Source organism: Sparus aurata, chromosome 7 (assembly GCF_900880675.1).
Source record: "Sparus aurata chromosome 7, fSpaAur1.1, whole genome shotgun sequence".
NCBI lineage: Eukaryota > Metazoa > Chordata > Actinopteri > Spariformes > Sparidae > Sparus > Sparus aurata.
Window position 1 is genome coordinate 6,299,313 of NC_044193.1, and position 24,962 is coordinate 6,324,274.

Consider the following 24,962-nt stretch of genomic DNA (forward strand, 5'->3'; position numbering starts at 1 on the left):
ATTCCAATACTAATGGAATATAATAAAGTTACATTACTTTAATATTGTTATTGGGTGAATTGGGGTAATTTGGACACCTCAGTTCAAGTGATGTTGATTTATTTTCTTTATTTTTACCATAGAATTAATGAAATTAAATGTGAATGATGACTTTGCGGGGGTGATGTCACAGAAAGGGGCAGGGTACTTGTACATATTACCTTTTTATTATATTGTTTATGTTGTACTATTATTATCATTTATTGTTAAATTGAACTGTCCTTAGGCTGCTGTGACACACAGATATCCCCGTTTGCAGGACAAATAAAGCAGTTCTGATGGTCAGCTCACTTCTCAAGTTGTATCCAGGGCCTTATATGCTTTGAGTGTTGTTATGACTGGAAAAAGACCTACTCATGAATCCAAGTTTGAGATTTGCACAGTGTTGGAGGAAATACTCTGATCTTTCACTTAACAAAAAGGGAGCAATACCACAGTCTAATAATACTCTGTTACAAGTACATTTCTACATCAAATTTGGACAAAAAAAGTAGTTTAGGAAGTAGTTATTTCAGTATTATATGAATCTTGGACTAGTTATGTAAAATACGTGTTTATTCCACATCAAAATTGGCTGAAATATACTTGTTCTTTTTCTCTGTTAAGGATTCTGACACAGGATTACTCAAAAAGTACACAGTAAAAGTACTTCATAATAGTTGTACAAGTAGTCTAGGAAGTACTTAGTTCAGCAGTATATGAATCTTGGACTACTCATGGAAAATAAGTTTTTTATTCCACATCAAAGTTGGGCGAAATATACTTATTCTTTTTCTCTGTTAAGGATTTTGACACAGGATTACTCAAAAAGTGCACAGTAAATGTACTTCATATTATTCATGCAAGTAGTTTAGGAAGTACTTATTTCAGTAGTATATGAATCTTGGACTAGTTATGGAAACATAACGTCATTCTTTACTTTGAAATCCGGAAGGATACCTTCGTGATACCTTCAGAGGTATTTAACTTACACCCAACACATAATGTAGTGGGGTAAAAAGTACAATGTTTACCTCTGAAATGTGGTGGAGTAGATGAAAATAGTAATACAGTAGTGGGTCTAGTACTAGAGTAAATGTACTTAATTACATTCCACCGCTGCTGGTCACTCATTCAGCTGCAATTAACAGATTATGATTAATCAATTACAGATTTAAACGGTGATAAAGTCTTTAAGAAAAAAAACTGGAAACATAGACGATCTTTGGCTGTCTTTCTTTATGTGAGAGGTATTTACACCCAACATAAATTACAACACATAAAAAGTACAGTGTTTACCTCTGTAGATGAAAACAGTAATACAGCAGTGGGACTAGTACTTGAGTAAATTTACTTAATTACATTCCACCACAGCTGGTCACTCATTCAGCTGCACTTTAACAGATATGATTAATTAATTACATATTTAAACGGTGACAAAGTCTTTTAAGAAAAAAAAAACTGGAAACATAGACGATCTTTGGCTGTCTGTCATAGCCGTTGACGTCCGTCACGTCTCTCCGTTACGTCGGCGGTCAGGGAGGAAGTACGGCGGGCGGACGGTCCGTGATGATGGAGCTGTGTCCGGGCGACAGCGCTCATTATGAGGCTGTCTGACACTCTCCGCGGACATTATGCACATTCTGCTCGCTTGACACGCGATGTGACTGCGGATTCGAGTCAGATGTGACTCGGATGGTTGCAGCTGGCTAGCTAGCTGTTAGCTTAGCCGTCATCCATCCCGGTAGAGTGAGAGAGCTCCAGCAGCAGCAGCAGGCAGCTAGCAGCTCAGCTGATCCGCTGCAGCACCACACACAGCCCGGCGAGGAGATGATGATGATGATGAAGAGGCCTTAAATGTCAGATCAGCGACGGTGTGTTCAGGCATCAATTACAGGTAATGTATGCAATGAAGAGGTGAGACTGTCAGGCAGCAGTTAGCTTTATTAGCAGTGGCGTGCACAGACACCTGAAGGGGCGGGGGGCCCACAAACCACAGCCCTGACCCCCCTGTGTGACCCTGCAGGGGGGTAACAGGTAGAGCTGGAGGGACTACACATTCAATACTGCCATATTTTTTTCATTAAGAGGGAACCTAATTAATGCCATTTTTTGCATTAGTTTTTTATATAAATTTTCAATAAGAAAAAAAAAATTTAAGAAAAGGAAAAACAAAGAAAGTAGCCTAATTACACCTGGCAAATCAATGTAGCGGAGTTAAAGTAAGGTAATTCTCTCTGGGGATGTAGTGGAGTCGAAGTGTAAAGTAACTAAAATAGAAATACTGCTGGTTGCTCATCCAGCTGCACTTTAAACAGATGTAAACAGTGTTTGAGAGGGTTAATATTAAAGGGGCACTATGTAGATATGGAAACTCAAAAATGAGCTACAGGTGCATCTAAAAAAATTGAAATATCATTTGTTTCTTGTAATTTAATTCAAAAAGTTGAACTTTCAATCATATATTCTATATATGCATTCAAGTCTTTTTTGTTTAATTTTGGATGATTACGGCTTATAACGCATGAAAATCTAAATATTCGAATATTACTAATTATTTTCCTGCTGGAAAAGTAAAACCAGTGTCCCAATACAGTCTGGAGACGCTGATTTCTTTTCTCCAGCGGGACCTGGCAGCTGCCCACAGAGCCAAAACTACTCGAAACTGGTTTGCTGACTGTGGTGTTACTGGGCTTGACCGGCCAGTCGACCGTAGAGAATCTATGGGGTTCGGGTCAGCTGATTTCCTCCATGCCACACCGCATTGATGCATTAATTCTGCAAAAGGAGCACCGACCAAGTACTGAGTGCATAAACTAATATGCTTTTTATTTGATTGGTCTTGTGTAATATTCTGGTATTTTGAGATACTGGATTGTTGATTTTCATGAGCTGTGATCATCAAAATTAAAAATGAAAAAAGTTTGAAATATGTCACTTTATGTTTAATGCATCTAGAATATATGAAAATGTCATTTTTTGAATTAAATTACAGTAAAAAACAATGTTAAAATGTTTTGATTCGCACCTAGAAATTTATGATTGATATCAAAAATAATTGCCAGTTTGTTTTCTGTCCATCGACTTACGATTGATCAACTATTCATTGCAGGTGTAAATACGTTTCACATCTTGTCTGCGTCATCATCATCAGTAATAACAGACTCTTAACTCTTTGTGATCGTCTTGTCCACAGACATGGCGTCGCAGCTCCAGGTGTTCTCCTCCCCCTCCGTGTCCTCCAGTGCCTACTCCCGTTCCAAGAGGCTCAAAGTGGAGAACCCTGCCTGGGATGTGTCCAACCAGCTGGGAGATAATGGTTACTACCAGCAGAGCCCCACCCAGGGAGCTGCACCCTCCACTTCTGGCTCGAACTTCAACCCGGTGTACAACTCCAACCAGGCGCACCCGCCGGCGGCCGGCTCCCGGGAGCAGACGGTGGTGCGGGCAGCAGACAGCACAGGCAGCCTCCGCGGACCTCCCTCCTCCTCCTCCTCCTCGTCCTCCTCCAGCCGCCGCGTCAAGGATGCCGAGTCCTCCTCCCAGCCGTGCGACCTCTACCACAAGCAGTACAGCTTGAAGAGGAAGAGCGAGGAGGTGGACAGCAGCGACAGCGTCCAGATCCTCGAGGAGCTCTCCGCCCCCGTGGTCTCGAACCGCACCGGCGGTGGAGGGGGGACCACCACCGCTCAGTCCATAGCACATTCCACTTCTACCACGAAGAGCAGCAACTCCCACAGCGAGGGCGACTACCAGCTGGTCCAGCACGAGATCCTGTGCTCCATGTCCAACAGCTACGAGGTGCTGGAGTTCCTGGGACGCGGCACCTTCGGCCAGGTGGCAAAATGCTGGAAGCGGGGCACAAACGAGATCGTGGCGATCAAAATCTTGAAGAATCACCCTTCTTACGCTCGGCAAGGTCAAATTGAAGTGAGTGTGTCGTGTAAAATGTGACCAAACAAACATGTTTTTTTATTTCCCTGCAGCTCTGACACTTTCCCTCCTCCCTGTCCATTCGTATACAGATATTTATTTTTCTCGCTTTTAGGATGTGTACTGATTCTGTCAGCAATTTAAAGCAGTGAAACCAGGTCCAAAAGCACAAAAGGTGTTTGGTGTTTTTCTTCATTCTTACCCATTAATGAACCCACTTATCCCTCTCCGTCCTCCCCGCAGGTGAGCATCCTGAGCAGACTGAGCACGGAGAACGCCGACGAGTTCAACTTCGTCCGCTCGTACGAGTGTTTCCAGCACAAGAACCACACGTGCCTTGTGTTTGAGATGCTGGAGCAGAACCTTTACGACTTCCTGAAGCACAGCAAGTTCAGCCCTCTGCTGCTCAAGTGCATCCGGCCCATCCTGCAGCAGGTGGCCACGGCTCTGATGAAGCTGAAGAGCCTGGGGCTGATCCACGCCGACCTGAAGCCCGAGAACATCATGTTAGTGGACCCTCTGCGGCAGCCGTACAGAGTGAAGGTCATCGATTTCGGCTCGGCCAGCCACGTGTCCAAAGCGGTTTGCTCCACCTACTTGCAGTCGCGATACTACAGGTGGGTATTGAAGCCTGAATTATCACCTCCTTCTGTTTGAAATATGTAAATTACTTGCCATCATCTTGTCATTTGGATGTGCTCGCAGAGCTCCGGAGATCATTCTGGGCCTTCCTTTCTGTGAAGCCATCGACATGTGGTCTTTGGGATGCGTCATCGCTGAGCTGTTCCTGGGATGGCCGCTTTATCCCGGCGCCTCAGAGTACGATCAGGTCAGCCGCAGCACTCTCATGCATGTATCTCCTCCAAATCCACAATTTTGGACAGAACCAGGCTAACTGTTTCCCCCTGTTTTATGTATTTATGCGAAGCTAAGCTAACTGGCTGTAGCTTCCATATTGAACAGCATGTTAGCACTTTCTCTGTGACCGTTTACAGCTGGCATCAAGTTGCGTCTTTGGACGGGTCTGTGTCACATATGACCACATTGTTGCAGCAGTTTGCACAAGTTTGTCGTGTTATTCCCGATCTAACAATTGAACTTTTAACTGCAGTTTCCCCCGACTCCCTGAAGAAAATTCTGCAGCTAAGAAAACGTTTTGATCGTTCATGCCTTCTTGTGAAGCCAGCATTGAATTCGAGCTGTTTCTTTCCTTGTTAAAAGCGTCAGTTTCTATTTTTTTCCCTGTCTACCTTGGCATGTCTCAAGAATATTTGCGTCCAAATGGATCCACTGTAAACGACTCAACACGCTGTAGTTCATATTCCAGGCCTATAGGTGGCGCTTGAAATTCACCGAAAACGGAGAAGAAGAGACGCAGCATGCGCATAAAGCTTGCGCGCTGTAAACAAACAGACAGTAGACGGAGAAACCGAACACAACAAGAAGAAGACGAAAATGTCTAGTCGGTTGTCCATAATCCTTTTTTGCTCAGCGTAGTGGCAGAGGAGCAGAATATTTTGCCCTAGTAACCCTGATAGGCTCAATATCTTCTGCGGCACGAACACAAGCATGCAGTCCACCATTGTTGTTGTTGTTATGAGACGTCGCGGGGTTAAGAGGTCGAAGGCTATAGGTCGAGGGGTGGGGCGATGGCGAGTGCGTTTACAGGATCCGTGTGGACCATCGGCCAAAACGATGCAAAACATGCGTTTACACACAAAAGCGTTTCCATGTGGACGGCCCCTTAGCAGCGTTGTCAGAGTGTCGACCACGAGAGGGAAATGTGTCTTTTGCATTAATTACAGATCATGTTTCAGGACATGTGACAGTTTAACTAAAGCAGTGACCTGACTGCACTTCAGTTTTTCACATGAATCTCTGAGATGACATTCAGAGACGGACACACCCGGCCCTCGGGTGGTACCGAGCAGAAATGTAGGTCACATTGTTTTTACATTTGTCTCCTGCTTGTCACTGACTTTCTTTCCCCCCTGTTTTGTTTTCGTCTCTCAGATCCGTTACATCTCCCAGACGCAGGGCCTCCCAGCCGAGTACCTGCTGAGCGCAGGAACCAAAACCAGCCGCTTTTTCAACAGAGGCCCCGACTCGAGCTACCCCCTCTGGAGGCTCAAAGTGAGTGACACACAAAACCGTGTGAGAGATTGTATCACAGGTGTGTTAACAGCACATACGCTGAGGTCTCGCCGCGGTTCTTTTTTCCGCAGACACCTGCGGAGCACGAGGCCGAGATGGGCATCAAGTCGAAGGAGGCAAGAAAGTACATCTTCAACTGTCTGGATGATATGATGCAGGTGAGGAAGGAGGATTCATTCCAGGTCATCTCCTGCAGTGCGAAGTGATATTGAAGCTAGAACTTGTTATTTTAAATCCCCCCTCCAGCTGTATGTGCAACGCTTTAACAGAATTTTGACGTGATGACATTGGGTGCACCAAGAACTCTGACAAACTTCCTGTCGCTGTGCAGGTGAACATGACTAACCTGGAGGGGACTGACATCCTGGCGGAGAAGGCCGACAGACGGGAGTTCATCGACCTGCTGAAGAAGATGCTGACACTCGACGCCGACAAGCGGATCACGCCCATGAAGACGCTGAACCATCCATTCGTTACCATGACGCACCTGCTGCACTTCCCTCACAGCTCACAGTAAGACAACACGCTCAGCTGTAGATGATCAGTCGAGGTATCGATCGATGTTTTCATTTGCGACTGCGGCGGTGAAGCCTCCATCTGTGTCGCTGACCGTGTTTCGTGTTTTTTACAGTGTGAAGTCCTGTTTCCAAAACATGGATATATGCAAACGCAGATGCAGCGCCTTCGAGAACGGCAAGAACATGTTTGCCAGCAACAACACACCAAGTGCAGCCACCAACCTCACTGTCACCTTCAGCAGCCAGTTAAACCAGCACAATCAGGTGAGGACATTATCTGTGACCTGCCGCAGGGTCTTTTTCTTTATTCTTCTTAGCAATATTCTTCTTGATCCCTGTTGAAGGTTTTACCGGTCACTGATAACAGTGATGGGTCTGGGGCCTCATTCATCAACCCTGCATGTTCTCATTTAGCGCAAAATCTGATTTATAGGTTTCTTCTTGTGCGAAATTTTTTAATTTAAGTTCTTAAAATATAATTTTTTTGAAAAATGTGTTTAACAGAGGGGATTGTTTTTTTTGTGTGTCAAGCTGAATGGGAAAATACATGTTTACAGGGATAGTTTTTTATTATGTTTAAAAAACCCAGTATAAAAAACATTTTTTTCCCCAAATGTTTTTTTGAAACCCAGTGAAAAAATATTTTTTTCAAATTTTTTTTTTTCATGTGTCGAGCTCAGTGAAAAAACAATTCACAAGAAAATCTTTCTTTACTCTTTACACCCCTGGAGGAACATAGATGCTGTTTATCTTAGTCAGTATATGAGTAATACTACTCTTCAGCCTCTTGTGGTCAAAATAAGAATTGCACTTTAAAAAACTGTTTTTTTTTTCAACTGGCTTTCACACTGAAAAAAAAAAAGTTTTTTGATTCAGCTCGACACATGAAAAAAATTGTCCTCCTGAAAAAAAAATGTACTTGTCTCAACACACTTTCTTACGAAAACATTTCTTTCGCACTGTTTCACACATGAAAAACTACGGAAGAGGATTAGGGGCACATGTGATTTTTTTTTTTTAGTTCTGATTCTGAGAAAAAAAATCAGGACTCAAAAGAAATTTACAATTGCAGACTTCTGACTTTTTTCTCAGATTTCTGACCTTATTCTCAAAATTTTGACTTTATTCTCAGAATTTGAAGAAAAAAGTCAGAATTCTGACTTTAAAGTCAGAACTAAAAAAATCTAATCCTCTTCTGTAAAAAACAGGTTCCTTTATGAAAAAAAATATTTTGTGAAAAAAAAAAATGTGAAAATAAGAGATTTTTCTCTTGTGGTCAAAAGGAGTATTAGAGAGAGAACACAAATAGTCTTATTTTCCCCCTGAACAGACTTTTTTTAACAATTTCTTTCATTAGTACGAGTTTATTTTGTGTGTGAAACCCAGTGAAAGAGGCTGAAGTGCGTCACTACTCATGTCCTACATAAGATGAACAGCATCCATGTTCCTCCAGGAAAGTAAACAAGAGTTAAGAAATATTTCCGGCCGCTCTAGGCACATGAAAAAAAACTCATGAAGATATTTTTTTTTACTCTGAAAACATTTTTCATCTTTTTAAGTTTGAAAAGTGAAAAACACAAGAAATCTCACAAGAAAAAACATTTCTTAACTCTTCTTTGCTCCACTGGACTCCATGCACTTCAGCCTCTTGTGGTCAAAATGAGTATTACAGAGCGAATCATTTTTGTGAGAACATTCTAATGAAAACATTTTTCTCACAGTTTTACTCATGGAAAAAAAAAATCAGCGAAGAACATTTTTTCACAAGAATTTTTTCATGTGTCGAAATATTTCCTTACTCTTCTTTACTCCCGTGGGAGGACATGGATGCTGTTACACACATGAAAAAAATAATAATTTAATAAATATTTATCTCACTTGCCTCTCAGGGCTTCCGTAGATTCATCTTGCTTCTCTGTTACCCACTGATTACATGCGACTGAGTAACAATTTTAATTGATTTAACCAAGCAGCATTTTCACCATTGCTAGAACTGTTAAGTGCCACAATTAAAAAGTGAATTAAAACCAATTTATAACTGCATTGAAGTCATAACCACAACACTGTGTTTTCCTTCATGTTGTGTCTTACAGATGGCCTCTACGGGGGGCCAGTCCCTGTCCCTCAGCAGTAACGTCCCGCTGCTGAACTACCAGCCCGGCCTCTACCAACAGGCCACCATAAACATCCCCGGTCTGACCCAGCAGGGCGTCCCGCTGCAGACCCGACCCACCCAGCTCTGCACCCAGACGGAGCCCTTCCAGCAGACCCTCATCGTTTGCCCCCCGACCATCCAGGGTGAGAGTGCGAGATGTTAGTGTCATATTTCTCTGGACAAAAATTAATTGATTCAAATTATTTGACCAGCCAGCGACGAGGAAAATGACATTTTTATTGATATTTTCCTTTGTGCCGTTCTAAATGTATTTATTTTGTGTGTATTGGTGCTTTTCCTGATAGGTCTTCAAACATCCAATAAGCCCTCTGGTTATCCAGTGAGGATGGACAACTCGGTACCTTTAGTTCCTCAGAACCAGTCGTCTCAGTCGCTTCACATCCAGCCCGGCATGCTGGCGCAGGTAGGACCCTTAAGATCAAGACGTTTATCGTTTCATTTATTCCAGTTTTTAATCCGCTTGTTGAAATTGTCAGTTGAACGTGTGAGTAAATGTACACAAGTACAGTTTTGAGGTACGTGTACCTGACGTGTGTGTTTCCATTTTATGTTACTTAACCAGTTGTTACGACCCCTTTTTGACTTGTGACCCTTAAAGCAGGTTCTAAAGTCAACATCTGTGTACATGTGGTTGTTCTACATGTTCTGTGCTTTTGTCATAAAACAATATTCTTGTCCTGGTGTCACTGACTGAAAATTTCTTCATCCAAAGCACAGATTTTCTCTTCCTTAAAGGATTCTGTAGAATGTGAAGCGTATCTTTTTGCTCTCAGTCTGTTTGGATGATTTCACACCTCCACTCCTGTCACCCTCCCCCCCCCCCTCACACCTCCTCCCAGGCCTCCCTCGACCCCCTGCTGGTAAGCAGCCTGTACGCCTCAGTGGCGGGAATGCCGCGTTTAGACTCGGTCCGGCTGCCGGTTGGCTGCAGGGGTGAGAGCCTCGGCGGCTTGCTGGATCAGAAAGCCTCCGTGCTGGTAAAAAAAAAAACACCATCATCACAAGAAATCTCTTCTTTCTTCCCCGTCAGCTGACGTGCAGCGGAGCGTGGGACGCATGTGCAGCTCGTCGTGCTGGTTTTTTATGCTTTTGCTTGAAGCTTCAGGGGCTTGATGCATAAAATTGTTGTAGAATCACAACAGCAACTTTGTGTACACACAGAATAAGACACATGCACGCTTATTTATAAAGCCACACATACTCCTGGTGCAGTTGAAGTGGATGCACATACAAAATCCTTATTTCAGAAATGGACGACCTTAAACACACGTTTGAATATTGATCCCTGTGCCTTCATCGTCCCGTCAGAGTATAGAAAGTTAGAGGTTGTTCAAAATTGCCTCGACCTTGTCACATTTAAAGCTCCACGCCGGCTTTGATGCTGTCTCACCAGTGTTACAGCGCTCACTATCGCAGTGAGAACAGGATTGTCTTCTTTATTTCTTCCTCTTCTTATCTCACACTAACACATTTTTATCGCTTTCAGGTGGGCCGGCTTGTTTCTGGACCCGCTCTGTTTTTTTCACGGTGCTGGCTCTCTATGACATGCATTGCTTGGCATCAGAACCTGACAGGAATGTTTCTTGTTTTTTTCTTCCGTTCCTTTAAGCTTGGTTTGGTGTTCACTGCTTCTGAAATCTCATTCTTCCTCTGAGCAGCAACAAGTGCAGCTCTCTCTGCGCAGGATTAAGTCTGGAGGCAGGATACAGATTGTGGTCCTGCTGCCACATCTCTTATGTTCTGTTCAGCTGTCAGTGTGTGTGTGTGTGTGTGTGTGTGTGACATCTGCTGGATGTCTTGGTGTTGGACAGAGATGGGAACATTGGTGTTAGTCAGCAAACTGCATGTGCTCATCGTGTCTTTTTCCTGTCTTTTCAAACTGATTCTCTCAGAAAACAGCTCCGGTTTGATTCCACACTGGTCGACACTCTGTTCTCTTCTTTCTTGTGAAAGTTGTCGGACTGTGGTGTTTAAACATGTGTTTATGGGTTTGTGTGTGTGTGTGAACAGCAGGGCTGGCCAGCAGGCACACAGCAGATCCTCATCCCTTCCACGTGGCAGCAGATGCCCGGCATGGCCATCCACAACCCCGGCCAGGCCGTGGTGCCCGACTCGCCCATGGGAGCCCCCGTCCCCGACAATCAGCAGGCTTCAGGCTGGAGGTGAGTTTAGTCTGACGGGACTGTGCGTCTTCATGTGTTTAAAGACAGCTTCAGGTCATTCTCTCACAAAAATGTGCATACAGGAGTGTTTATAATGAGCGAGTTGATATTTTTCTTCTTTTCTCAGGGGTCGGCATGGAAGCCAGTACGATGGCGTCGGCCAGCAGGACTCTGGAGTCGGCCGTCACGCCGCGTCCCAAAGCCACAACTCAGGGGCCGCTCACTCAAGAGCCCAACAGGGCAAGAGGTCAAAGGGTCGACACGCAGAGAGCAGAGCCAGGTGTTCTGTCACACAGTCGGATTGTTTTCTCATGTGTGAAAACCATAACCATGACTTTTTTGTCTACAGAGTAATTTTTTCTTCCTAAAATGTGAGAATATTTTTTTTTTTCCATGTGTGAAACCTTTTTTCACTTCATTTTAAACATGAAGTTTCAGTTTAACGCATGAAGGGGAAGAAAAACTTCTCCGGAATTTTTTTTTTTTTCACTCAGCTTCACATATGAGGAAAAAAATCCTCAGATGTGTTCAAAATTCTCCAGATTTTTTTCCTTTTTTTGTGTCCTGAAAAAAAAAAAAAAATCAGATGAACGATAACAAATCCTCAGATTTGTGGGAGATTCTCTAGAGAAAAAATTTTTTTCTTGGATTTGTAAAAGAAAAAAAAAATTCTGTAGACATTTTCATTTTTTTTTCACACATACTCATAAAATTATAAATATGTATATATTTTTTTTTCCTGGGGAATTTGTTTTTTTTTTCTTTTATTTGGTTTCAAACATGAAAATTAAAAAAAAAATCTCAAGAATTTTTTTTTTTTTACTCCATTTATGGTATTAAAAAAAATACAAATCCTCAAATGTATTTAAAAAATATAGATTTATATATATATTTATATTTTTTTTCCTTCAAAAACGTTTCAAACCAACCCACCTGTTTTTTTAGACATGACAAACAAAATCCTGAAAAAAACTTTTTCACTCAGTTTCACACATGAAAGAAAGAAAATTCCTCAGATTTGTGAAAAATGAAAGATTCATAATTTGGGTAAAAAATGAAGCACGAGTACCACACAACAAAACAAACATTATGTTTTTTCTCAAGCCAAAATTATTTTTTCCCAGACTCGTTTTCATGAGGAAAAATCTAGAAAATAAAATGTGTTCACTCAATTTCACATGTGACAAAAATTCTTCAATGTGTCCAAAAAGAACGTTTTCCCACTGAAACCTCCCCGCACTCGATTTCAAGCGTGAAAAATCTCCAGAAAAACATTTTCCCACTCTGTTTATCACATATCAGAAAACAACACTTCACATAAACAAAGATCATCAGATGTGTTAAAAAAAAACAAACAAACAAATCCTCCAACCCCCCAAAAATGTCACTTTGTTTCAGACATTAAAAATAAATTGTCAGAAAAAATTGAAAGAACTCAAACTATTTACTTAACTCATGAAATGCAGTGAGAAAAGTTTGAACTGAAAAACGACCAAACAGCTTCAGAATCTGATCCGCCAGTGACAGAGTGTCTTTGTCCCCTCCAGGCCCGTGTCTTCAGTCCATTCGACCACCACTGTGGTCCACAACACTTCTACTTTTGCTGGCGACCAGTCTCAGCCCATCGTCATCTCCGACACTCCCAGTCCTGCCGTCAGCATCATCACCATCCACAGCGACTCAGAGGACGAGGACGACAGGAAGTTCTCCGCTGCCTGGTGAGCTCGTACCCTGACTCTGAACTCTGGAATTGAAAAAATAAACCTGAAATATTCCTTCACTCCTCTCTTATTCTGTCCTGCAGCTCTGGTACGAGTCAGAGGACGAACGTGATCAGCTGCGTGACGGTGCACGACTCCCACGACTCTGACTCTTCTACCAGCAGCCCGCTGAGCCCTAAAAACAGCTCCCAGCCTGCCAAGTCTCTGGCCATCGTCATGCCCTCAGTGAAGAGCCAGCCGGGGGAGAGCACAACCCACAAAGCTCCGGCAGCTCCAGGTGCTCTAGGACACTGACATAATCCTCAAGTCTTCATTTATATTAACTTTACTATAATAAACTAGATGTGGCTGTATCATGTGACCTTACTGGATCAACTGTACTCACTGCTCACTGTATTCTGTCTGCTTCTCACTGGTAGATCAAGCAACAAGCGGCTCTGGAAAGACCAAGAAGGGGTCGACTCAGCAGGCCGGTCGGCCAGGAGACTCCAGCGCTGATCGCCACCCACGAGCCGCCTCCAGCAGGTCTCAGCCTCTTAACCTGAGCCAGGTAACTTTCAAATGTTGCTGACCTCATTACTGAGACAGACCCTCGGTTTGTAGACGTCAACATTCTCCGTTGTGTCCAGGTACAGCAGGCTGTGATGTCGTCAACCCACGACCAAACCGGAAGCAGCAGTTCCCTGAGGCGGCAGCCCACGTACCCCCCTCCTGTCTCCTCCCACTCGTCCTTCAACACCCTCTTCAGCTCCACCCCGAACCTGTACGCCTACCCGGCCTCCGCCGCCCTGGCCTCCGTGTCCCAAGCTGTGGACCAGATGCAAGGCGGCTCGTCCCGCCACGGCAGGGCGAGCGGGGCTTACTCGTCCCTGGCTCTGCTGCAGAAGAGCGGCAGCCTGGCCCTGGCAGGGTCAGTTGCTCCGGGACAGTACGGCAACCAACACCACCAACAGCAGCAGCAGCAGCAGCAGCAGCAGCAGCAGCTGGGAGGGCAGCCTTTCCACCACTCCAGTGCTCCTTACCAGCGAAAACTCAACCAGTACCCCTACCTGTAAAGAACTGAAGCAAAGAAGACCAAAATGGAGACCGCGACCAGAGAGGAGCACAAAAGCTCATCACGGCTGACTGTGATCGTTTTCAACCCGACTTTAAAACTTTTCCTTTTTACCGTCCAGTCCGGATCAAATAATCACAGGAAGTATTTATGTTTTAATCATGGTCACTTTTTTTTAATTTTTTTTTTTTAATCTATTCCAACTTTGGAGTTTTCCTTTATGTTGCAACAGCATGTTAACAATGACAGAACTGTGCAATGTGTATCCGAACGGTGACGCGTTTCTCGTCACGTCTGCTCTCGACTGAGATTTAAGGGCGAATACAACCACGTCAGACAGAACGAGCCCTGAAAACTCACAGACGGAAATGTTACGTTGATTTTGAACATGTTAAGCCTTTTTTTTTTTATTAATTTGAGAAAGTGTGCGTTGAGGCGTAAACTGGAACTTGCTGCTCTTTGTTGTTTATCATCGCCAGAAATCACCAACGAATTGTTTTTAAAAGTCGCATCAACATTTCCACAACCGCCTTACTTATTTAGGTCTTTAATTTAACTTTAATACGCCGGCAGGTCGCGATAAGTTAAGAGTTATGTGTCGTATGTTTCATTAACGAATGTACTGTGTGTGTGTGTGTGTTTTCTCTGTATTATGAAAAAAAAAAAGATGGAGGTGAGTAAGCTACGTACTGTACAATGATGTGTCACTGTGTTCTCCATTCTGTTTTAGAACTGGCCTTTGACTTGATTATATTTATCTGTTGAGATGCAGTACAACTCCGTGTAGACGTAGGCTCGGTGTTTAGAGAGGATCCTCATGTTTTCTTAATTTTTTTTTTAAAGGTTTAGGAGTTAATCTTAAGGTTGCATGTGTCTGACATGAAGTAGCATTCAGGACGAGTTTGTAAACTTGCAGATTTAGCTGATTTCCCCGGCGACGCTCGCAGGAAGGATTATTACTGTTCTTTTTAATTTGTACGACAAACGCGTTAACGATATCAGAGGGGGGGATAAAAAATGTAAAAGCTCTTGTCTTGTGAAGTGATGTTTGTGAAGTAAAAGCGTGCACATTCAATCCGATCGGGGGGGGTTTTCACGCCATCATGTAAGAGTCAAAGCCATTTAGATTCCAACTGTTAAAAATTCACAGTAAATGCGTTTTGTTTTTTTTCAATTGTGAATGATCGAATCCGACAACGATGATTTATAGGAATATTAATTGATGTTCAGTATGTAACCGCTTCTAAAACTAAATCATTGGTTTGGTGAAATGATGGTTGTTCCTACGATCCTGCTGTGTTGTGAAGTGCTACGTTACATAGGACACACGATGAACCTTAACCCGTATATACGCAATAAAAATCTTCACAAAACAGAATTTTGGACTCTTTGGTTTCACAGTCATGTTCATCCAGATTAAATCCAGATTCCAAATGATTGTTGGTTCTAGGGCTGCACCCAACCCCATTATTTTTCTTAAAGATTGACTGATTTAGCAATTATTCGTTCAGTTTCCAAGTTAAGGGTGACGTCTACAAATGTCTTATTTTGTTGTAGAACAGGTAACTAAGTTTTTAATTACACAAAACATAAAACCTCGAATTGTAAAACGCAGAAAACAGAATATTTGGCATTTTATTTGTCAAATGATTAAAATATTTGCTCCTTTATTTCTTTGAATTAGAGCTTTATATTCTTGTTGTCAGAGAATCAGCTTTTAATTTCTAGTATAAAGCGGCAAATATTAGCATGCTAACACAATAACTTGGACGGCGAACATACTAAACATTATCTGCAGTTGGCTACAGATGCATTTAGCCAAATGCAGGATGGCAATAAAACAGTTTTGATTGATGAATCATTGCGACGTTGCAGCTCTTATTAGCTCAACTTTTACGTCTTGCATAATATTTTTGGTTCGGTTTTTTAGTTTGGTGCTAATTATCAATTGCTAGCATGCTAACACTAAACTTTGATGGCAAATACAGGTTCTCCAAATGTGTGCTAAACATGTTAGTATACTGACGTTACCATTTAGCTAAAAGCACTTATAACAGCTGCTGGCTAGCATGACAGCAAACTAAGTTTAACCAAAAATACGCTTAATTTACCCCAAAATCTGAATATTTGCTGAGTTTATAGGTTTGTTTGATAGAAAATCTAACCATCTTTGAGTTTTAGATTGTTTGTATGGATCAGAAAAGCAGCTTTTGGTCATTAACAATATTCTGATATTTTGATATTTACTGTCAGCCCATAAAAAGTTATCAAATGTTAGCATGCTAACACTAAACTTTGATGGCAAATACAGGTTCTCCAAATGTGTGCTAAACATGTTAGTATACTGATGTTACCATTTAGCTAAAAGCACTTATAACAGCTGCTAGCTAGCATGACAGCAAACTAAGTTTAACCAAAAATACGCTTAATTTACCCCAAAATCTGAATATTTGCTGAGTTTATAGGTTTGTTTGATAGAAAATCTAACCATCTTTGAGTTTTAGATTGTTTGTATGGATCAGAAAAGCAGCTTTTGGTCATTAACAATATTCTGATATTTTTCTATTTACTGTCAGCCCATAAAAAGTTATCAAATGTTAGCATGCTAACACTAAACTTTGATGGCAAATACAGGTTCTCCAAATGTGTGCTAAACATGTTAGTATACTGACGTTACCATTTAGCTAAAAGCACACGTGGCAGCAGACTTAATTTAATCTTCTTAATTTACCCTCAGATGTGAATATTTGCTGAGTTTCCAGGCTTGTATGATAGGAAATCTAGCTAGCTTTGAGTTTTAGATTGTTTGTATGGATCATAAAAGCAACTTGCGGTCATTTTTAACAATGTTCTGATATTTTGATATTTACAGACAGCCCAAAAAACAGCTCGACACTGAAGAACTCCAGGAGCTTTGTAATTGATAAGAAATATTTATTGTTTACCAGTATATTTGCATTACATTTTATAAAGCTGTGTCGCATTCTGTCATCATAAATCTTATCTTACAATCGGAAAACAAGTCTGACAACAGAGACGCCTGCAGCAGGATCCAAGGTCATCGAAAATCTCAACAAAAATGGATGAATGTACTTCAACCGTTTGTCCATGCAAGTAAAAACAAGGTACAGGTGAGTGAAGTAAAGTAAGGAAGGTCATTCAAAGTTTTAACAGGAAAACATGACGAAGAGTGAGCGAGTCGCCAAGACAGTAAAGAATAATTACCTGTGATGTTCAATGATGCAGCTGATCCAATAAATAAATCCATCTGTACCCACAACAAGAGGATGAATTAGTTTTTAGAGTCGAGATCAAAACAACAGGCCTTCACACAGGACACAGTTCGTCCTGACACACACAGGTGAAACTCATTACGTAGATATCAGTGACACCCATGCGCTTTCCTTCAATAAGTCAAAATGGCCGCCGTGAAGAAGCCACGTTGTTCTCATATAATAAAGTCTTTGCTTACATTTTCCTTTTCTGACAATAAATTATTAGTGAACGTTTGTGCTAAAGTAGGATTACTGTACTGTGTTGAAGACGTTTGTAAAAGTTCTACTTCTATGTTTTTAAACAATCAATACCCTGTTTTATAAGTAGAAGTACGGATAACTATCTACTATAGAAACTAGTGGAATTGTTCACCACTAATCAGCTTTTTCTAAAAAAATCACCTGTAGAATTTAGAAGAATGATGTTTTTTTGTGCGTCACCAATAAATCTCTTTCTATAGTGATATCTCTGTTCATCTCAGCAGCATTATATTTATTTTTTCGCAGGTTCTTCCCTCCGACAGAGGCATCGGCACGTGACAATGAATATTTACACTGTATACAGACTCACGGGCAAAAAAACAAAACAAAAAAAACAGCGGATCCTGCAGAACAAATAGCTCGCCTTGCTGCTCGGACTCTCTCACCGCTGCATTGGGAAACGGAAAAAACTCGACTCTGGGGGGTGAAAAATTCCTCATATACACACATTGCACAATATTACACACATCAATTTGGAGTTGCTGCGATGCCTCAAAAGCCCCAACATTTAAAAGTCTAATAGTCCAATGGCACACAGAAGGAGGACATTGTCAACTTTGATTGGCTGGCAGACAGTCCAGGGCTGAAGGAGGGACGTATTCGTTTTTAGGCAGCAGTGAGAGGCCAGTGAGGCTTTTTTTAAAACACACAATTGCACACTAGATCATCGTGACGTTGCCCCTTCCTCTTTAAGCTTGTCCGTGAAGCAGGTGTTAAGAGGTGAGGAGCGGGGATGCTTTCGTTCTTCAAAACTCCTCGTGAACATTCCTGGCGTAATCCATGAGCTTGCTGCCCGTGAAGTATTCGCTGTACTTGAGAATCTCGTCCAGCTCCAGGTTATGGTTCTGGTTTTCATCGGCGACGGCGATCATCTGCCTGGCCTCGTTCAAAGCGTTGTGCTCGTTCATCGGGTCCATGTACTCCTGAGTGTCGCGCAGGAAAGACATCAGAAAAAGGAAAGATGGCGACATTTTAGCAGACTGGATAATTAAAAGAATTTAGAAATACTGAAAAACTTCACACAAAAAATAAACATCTGATATCAAAGAAGGGACTGATCAAACAAGCACTCTCACCTCCAGTTCCTCCATGGTTACGATGCCATTACGATCTGCGTCAATGACTTCCTCGAACTCCTTCTTCCTCTCTCTGACCCAGTCGTCGTCGATGTCCTGAGCCTGCTGGTTCTCCACGGTGCCCACAGGCAGAGAGATGAACTCTGACAGTGTCAGCTTTTTATCACCATCCTGATCTACAAGGAAAAGCACAGTCAACGTCAGACTTTTACCCTGTAACTGTTAAATATATATTAATACAGAGGCCCAATGCACAAGTTAAACATCAAGCATTTTAAAATCAAATGTGCAAATGTAATTGCAGATATTTTCTGATGAAGATCAGATTCTCCTTGGCTCTAAGTTCCAATAATAATTGAACAAAAACAAAATGTATCATGAATTATAAGATACTCTTGTTATCTTCGGGTTTCAATCCGTAAACAAACAATTTTGTCCCATTGAACAACGGGAGCTTTTTCTGACACGATGTTCTTCAGAAAAATCCATAATTAAAATATCTTAAAGAAGTTACGTTATTTAAAAAGTTAAATGTGTTAGCTGCAGTCCTTAGGCATACTTTATGACTTCTTGAGGCAAATTGCCAACAGGAAGCTACGAGGAAATAGGAACATTTATTTAACCACTGAACCTGTTTAACACCTGCTGAGCCATTTCCATTCACTGACACCAAGAAGACACTACATCGAGAGGTTAACGATAAAACAAGTCTGCATGTAAACATAGAACATATAAAAATGCAACACGCACACTGCAATCTTAAACATCTTAATTGACGTACATGTACACAATTATTATACTGACATTGGAAGGAATAACTAACTTTATGTGATTTTACAGTGTTTGTTCACTCTCACGGTCTTATCAACATGTCCAATAGCAACAGACAGCTATAAAAACGTACTGCACGCGTCCTGCCGGGCAACAAACATCACAGACAAGGTTAGCGAAGAGACGGTAAACACAGTGGAGAATTGAGCAGCTGAGCAGACTGATATTTGTCTCAGGGCTTTATGATAAGATCCAATAAAAAGGTAACAGCAGAGTCAATATTTGATTACCTTCATCACACGGCCAAGCACATGACTCTTAATGCCAACGCTGCTTTGTATCTACTGGATGTGTAAATAAGCTGCTGTTTGCCAACACGCTTTTCGGTCTTGTTCTTTTAGGACAGGTTTTAAAAATACAAGAAGGCCAGGATTCAGGTGTTGGGTGAGTAAATACGTACCTAAGTCGCGCACAATCTCCTTGACCATGTACTTGAGCATCCCTCTGCTGTGCTCGGGGTGAAGGAAGGACAGGAACTCCTGCTCGTTCAGCAGCTGGTCGGCCGGGGTGTTGTCGGCCTGAAACCAGCGGTCCTTCAGGCTTTCCAAAACCTCCTGAGCTGTGCGATGAAGAGAAGAAAATCTAAATCAATTATTCTTTATACAATTATACAATCTGCAGCACATAACATTGTTGATAAGATCACAACATATTCCCATGTAGCTCCATACTTACTCTCCTCATCCAGCTTCAGGTCCTCATTATTCTTTATTTTCTCAGCAATCTCTTTCTCATTGAACCCTTTGCTGGCCAGAAATTTGACTCTGTATTCGTCCCACGTCACATGGCCTGTGGACAAAACATGGGTTGATAATTTGACAACACAGTAAACATTTATTAGTTTAGGACACCGTGTTGCTCACAAAGGCCACAAGTCCAACCGGATTTGAGAACAGACCAGCTGGTGTGCTTTGAATTGTAATTTTTCTCTCTCTCTCACCGTCGCCGTCTGGGTCCACAGCGTGGAAACTGTTCTTGTTCTCCATCATGGCCTCCTGAAAGTGCTCCTCCGTCTTCTCCATGATCCAGCGCTGCATCTCTTTGGCGCTCACGCTCCTGTCCTTGTTGAAATCGACTCTGTCAGGAGAGAATTTAAAGACGAAATTAGCTGCCGATTTAGCTTGAGTTACTGAACATGAACACTGTCACTGCTACATTAAACTGCTCATATACTGTATATTATCAGCTGTAACAACCCTCATGATTTATGATCTGTCTGGCCGGTGTCCAGTCCGGTGCGTTTGTTTAATCCTGCCAAGAACTAATAGCTTTTACATTGAACAGTCTTTTCCATTTAAGGTAAAATAAGGGAAGAATAGTGAGGATATTTATCAGGTCAGGGAGGAGGATACATTTAACAATACACAGAGGCCTTTTCTTCTGTTATTACTCTCTGCTTTAACAATGGCACGTGTATGCTATGCACACTGGTGAAATGTATCAGACTACATTTTCAAATACTGCACTTAAATGTGTCTTTCTTTACTTCAAGTATTTCCATTTTATGATTCTACATTTCAGAGGATATTCTGAGTTTTATTCCACTACAATTATTTGAAAGCTGTAGTTACTAGTTACCAAACAGATCAGGATATATCACGACTGCATACGTGTAAAAAGTAGGTCAGATTTTGAAAAGCAGTCCACACTCCTGTAACACTGTTGGACAGCATACAGCAAGAGATACCGTCCTCTTTATTCCACGTGTACTTCTTCTTGTTCAAAACCTGACGCCTCCATTACCAACGATGGAACTTGACCACTGAGTGACATCATCGGAGGCCACTTATCAGATTACATGCAGCTTCCTCTGGAGCCACAAAAGGCTTTATACTACTTTCATGTCGTAGGCAGAAGTACTCGTCGAGACCTGTAAACACCCTTTAACGTGGACGATTGGTGAGGCGACACAATAATCTTGAGGACTGCTGGTCCGATAAAAGAAGACGATGTGACGGTAACACTTTAAGTTTTGTTTAATTGTGACGGAAACATGGAATAAATGGATTGGTCAAGAAAAGATCCAGGATTAAAAAATACTAATTAGTTGCAGACCTATTTCACAGAATTAAAAGTGAGTTTCATTTCCATCAACTAAAAGGAAGAATGCTGCTTGAACATTTTTACATTGTGGGTCGAGTACTTTCACTTGTTTTGCTTCTACTTATCGTTCTGAAGTAAATACAAAGTGTAACAGCTGTTAGAAAATAACACCATCCACATCTGGACTGGTTCCCTGTAAGCCTGGCATTCACTATGCTAATCGGTCTGCCTCCAGGCTGGACTTTTTTATGACAAATTGAGGATGATTACAAAAGAAGTGCGTTGCAATTGTGCAAGGGAAATAGCAAGAGGCATTGTTTCCCCGAGTCAGTAGCCCGAAGTAACAACAACAACTGGAATGTTCTGTGGAAACGCTGCAGAAGATAGCGAACCCTGCTGACAGAGGAGGCAAAGAAGACAAAGAGGGAGAGTGATTCCTCTAAGCACCAAGACTGGAGGTGGTACAAAACCAGCATTCTTTCCGTCTTTCGATCAGTAAATGAGAAAACCTGTCGACTTATTAATACAACCCGATTTTTATAGAGGATTTCTAGCATCTAACTGTCATTGTTATGGTTGTTTTTCGCCTTTTTTTTGCTAAAGCTCTCTCTCTTTTAAGAATAAAATGAAATAAAAAAAAAACTGGTTCTGTTAAAGCGAAACTCTCGCCAAAAAGCAACCGAGGCTTTATTTGGGATTGAATATGAGTCAAACCTTCGTGTGAAAGCATAATTACGACGAAAGAGGCACTTTTAAGATTTACCGTAGTTTCGGTTTTGGGCACGTTAATTTTGAACGGGAGTGCTCGGGGCACGACACGCTAGCATCAACATCGCTATTTTTAGAACATTAAAAAGGCTCGACACAACATGAAACTTTGCTCGTAGCATCACTAGGGTCTCTACTCATGAACAAGAGCATTGAGAACATTGTTTGTGTACACAGAGTTTATGAAAAAGAAGTCACGTTAGCTGCTGCATCTCCTGCGCGTCGCCGTCATGCCATGCGTATCCTGCCCCAAGCACTCCCGTTCAAAATTAACGTGCCCAAAACCGAAACTACGATAAATCTTAAAAGTGCCTCTTTCGTCGTAATTATGCTTTCACACGAAGGTCTGACTCATATTCAATCCCAAATAAAGCCTCGGTTGCTTTTTGGCGAGAGTTTCGCTTTAAGTATTGCCTCACATTTGTTCTCTAACTGATATTGTTATCTATATCTGGATGCTGCCTTCTAGAGTAAATAAGACTGAAGTTACAAAACACTCAGCTCACTTTCTCATTCTGTGTGTTTTGCAATACCGTGATGTTGGGACACACACAGAAATCACATCTCACCCCAGCACTTTGTGACAGTGATGGATATAGATATCACCACAGCATCTGGGATATAACTAGTCTAGTTTTCGAGTGTTTGGCATTCAAGGTCCTGCGTCTGCATCCTGACATCATGCCGGCGACCTCTGACGAACCGGACTGGCAGCTCAAGTATGTAGCTCAGGAATGAGAAACACGTCTTACTTGGTGAAAATGTCAATCAGCTTCTTTCTGTTCCTCCTCGGCTCCGAGTCCTCGTCAAACTCCTCCATCTCTTTGCCCAGGAACACCTCCTGATGGAAGTCCTTATTGAGGTGGCCGTCCATCTCCATCTTCACCCCGTTCAGGTGGTCCGGGGGGAGAATCTCGTTCTCGTCCTTGATGGGCGCCTGCTTCTCTTTAACGGCTGACATGTTGGCTGGCCGTGCGCGCACATCCAAGGTTTGGAGGAGGATGCAGATGAGCAGAGACAAGGACAGGAGGTTCGTGCGCCACAGTTTTCCCCCAGCAGCCATGATTACCTGAAGAAAAGTAAACAATAAAAGCAGAGGATTAGCGATGTAAGCTGAAAATTAAAGTTATTTGGAGCATCAACACTGTCAATTGCAGGTTTTTGCACTGCTGCCTGAACTGTAATGCTACGTTCAAGGCGAACGGGATTTTCCACTATTGCAACACGCCCACTGGAAAAATCCCATTCCTGTCCATCTCCTCGATTGCATACTTCAGTACAGGACTCAAGAGGAGGAAATGTGTTGAATCAAAAGATCTATAGCCAATAAAAGCCTTCAACATCCAATAAATACAAACATACACTTAATGCAAAAATAGTTTAGTAAATCCCCATTAGCTATTAAACTCAGTGAATGCAACTTTAAAACTCGCTCTTTATCTGCTTGCGTTGGTTCAGTTGTCATTTAACATTAATAAATAAGACACTGTTTAGTTGTTACAGACGTGAACTCGTCTAACGTTTTGTAGCTAGCGTTAATGTTACCTGAATGCCCCACACGGTTATAACGATGACTTAGCTGTCAATCATCGTTATGTCGCATTACTTGGTGTGATTTCTGCGCTAATTATCAACGTAAACGTAATTTAGAGGAATGTTATTACATCCTATTAAGAACAAAACTGACTCTGCTTCTTCACCTAAACCAAACGGATAGCTCGTAAATTTAGCCTCGTCACGTCATTCGTACTAACGGAACCAGCCGTTGACTGTGCTAGCTAAGCGGCTAACACAAGCAGGGTAATAAACACAACACAGCGGGTTATACCGTTGTCTGGAGAAATAGCCGACATGTTAGCTGTGAAGAAGGACAAAGTGCTCGCAGAGAAAACGACCAACCTTGTGTGGAGAAGTTCGGGTGAGTGAGAGCTGGTTCGCTGCTGCTGCTGCTGCTGCTGCTGCGGTGAGAGTAACGCTACCAGCTGGCTAGCTTGACTTCCTTTCGAAGCAGACCTGCGGTGGATCCAGTGAGCAGAGCTGTCACACTCCAGTTCCTGTACACGTGGCTCTCCAACAACACTCCCCCTTTCTCAGTGAGTGTGGGCCGGGCTCAGTCCACAACACCACCGAGGAAACACGGCCCGGCTGAGAAGCACTCTCCGATGATTGCCAGTTAGCGTTAATTCATTCAAGCTGTCAGTTGGACCGGCTGTCTCTGGCTGGCTGGCTGGTTCTCCTCTTCTGAGGAGCTAGCAAAGATGCACAGCTACAAGTTCCGGTTTGGACTTTCAAAGTAAAACTCGTATTTACTTTTAGTTGTAAAGACGTGATTCTCAACCAAAGTGTGAAATAGAGATAAATAGTTACATAAATAAATAAATAAATAAATAAAATATTTTTTGAATATATATATTTTTTCAAAATAAACCTGGTATCATGATGTCCACAGTGAAATAAGCTACATTTCACTCCTTTCTAACTTACATTTAATCAGTGCTGGTAATAGTGTTGAATGATATGTCATGTTAGCATCATAGCAGTTGTCTTTGGGAATTTGTATATTTTACATTTAGTGCACTTAGCTGATGCTTTTGTCCAAAGTGACTTACAATAATTCATACATACATTCATACGCTGCCATGCAAGGTGCCAACCAGCACATCAGGAGCAGTTTGAAATGCCAACCTGGGGAATCAAACTTGCGACCCTCCGGTAACAAGACGCTGGCTCTGGCAGTGTTATGCTCATGACACTTATCATATTGCTGCTAAGTTAGAAGACACTTTATCTGCAATAATGTGTTAACTTACGCTTACAGTGCCCATTTTTTTATTTCTTCAAACTTCTATGTTGTATGTAAACTTTTATGAAATGCTGTGATCCTACCCTCTCACTGAAGTCACATAGTGCAGAAACAAGTGATGGGGGTGCTGAGACACCATTCACCTTATTACAAGACACTGTACCATCAA

The 24,962-nt window shown here is 42.1% G+C and overlaps 2 protein-coding genes across 5 annotated transcripts; one reads left to right on the forward strand and one right to left on the reverse strand.

Annotated features, from left to right (window-relative positions):
- Positions 1-1,518: 1,518 nt before the first annotated feature.
- hipk1a (homeodomain interacting protein kinase 1a) lies at positions 1,519-15,114 on the forward strand. Of its 4 annotated transcripts, XM_030423813.1 has the most exons (17): positions 1,519-1,915; positions 3,215-3,948; positions 4,195-4,568; positions 4,657-4,780; positions 5,965-6,084; positions 6,177-6,263; positions 6,437-6,618; positions 6,737-6,887; positions 8,717-8,921; positions 9,084-9,202; positions 9,639-9,659; positions 10,813-10,961; positions 11,089-11,241; positions 12,509-12,679; positions 12,766-12,959; positions 13,102-13,232; positions 13,312-15,114. In XM_030423813.1, exons 1-17 carry the CDS (start codon positions 1,876-1,878, stop codon positions 13,735-13,737), a joined length of 3,381 nt encoding a protein of 1,126 aa, XP_030279673.1. In that variant the 5' UTR covers positions 1,519-1,875; the 3' UTR covers positions 13,738-15,114. The 4 variants fall into 4 exon arrangements, with proteins under 4 accessions (XP_030279673.1, XP_030279674.1, XP_030279675.1 ...); XM_030423814.1 differs by lacking the exon at positions 9,639-9,659 and having other exon boundaries at positions 8,717-8,936; positions 10,810-10,961; XM_030423815.1 differs by lacking the exon at positions 9,639-9,659 and having other exon boundaries at positions 8,717-8,936.
- Positions 15,115-16,649: 1,535 nt separating this feature from the next.
- Positions 16,650-24,251, reverse strand: sdf4 (stromal cell derived factor 4). Its single transcript, XM_030423650.1, has 7 exons — positions 23,890-24,251; positions 22,743-23,059; positions 20,120-20,256; positions 19,855-19,968; positions 19,580-19,738; positions 18,349-18,524; positions 16,650-18,195 (listed from the first exon to the last, which is right to left on the reverse strand). Exons 2-7 carry the CDS (start codon positions 23,051-23,053, stop codon positions 18,019-18,021), a joined length of 1,074 nt encoding a protein of 357 aa, XP_030279510.1. The 5' UTR covers positions 23,054-23,059; positions 23,890-24,251; the 3' UTR covers positions 16,650-18,018.
- Between the last annotated feature and the right edge of the window lie 711 nt (positions 24,252-24,962).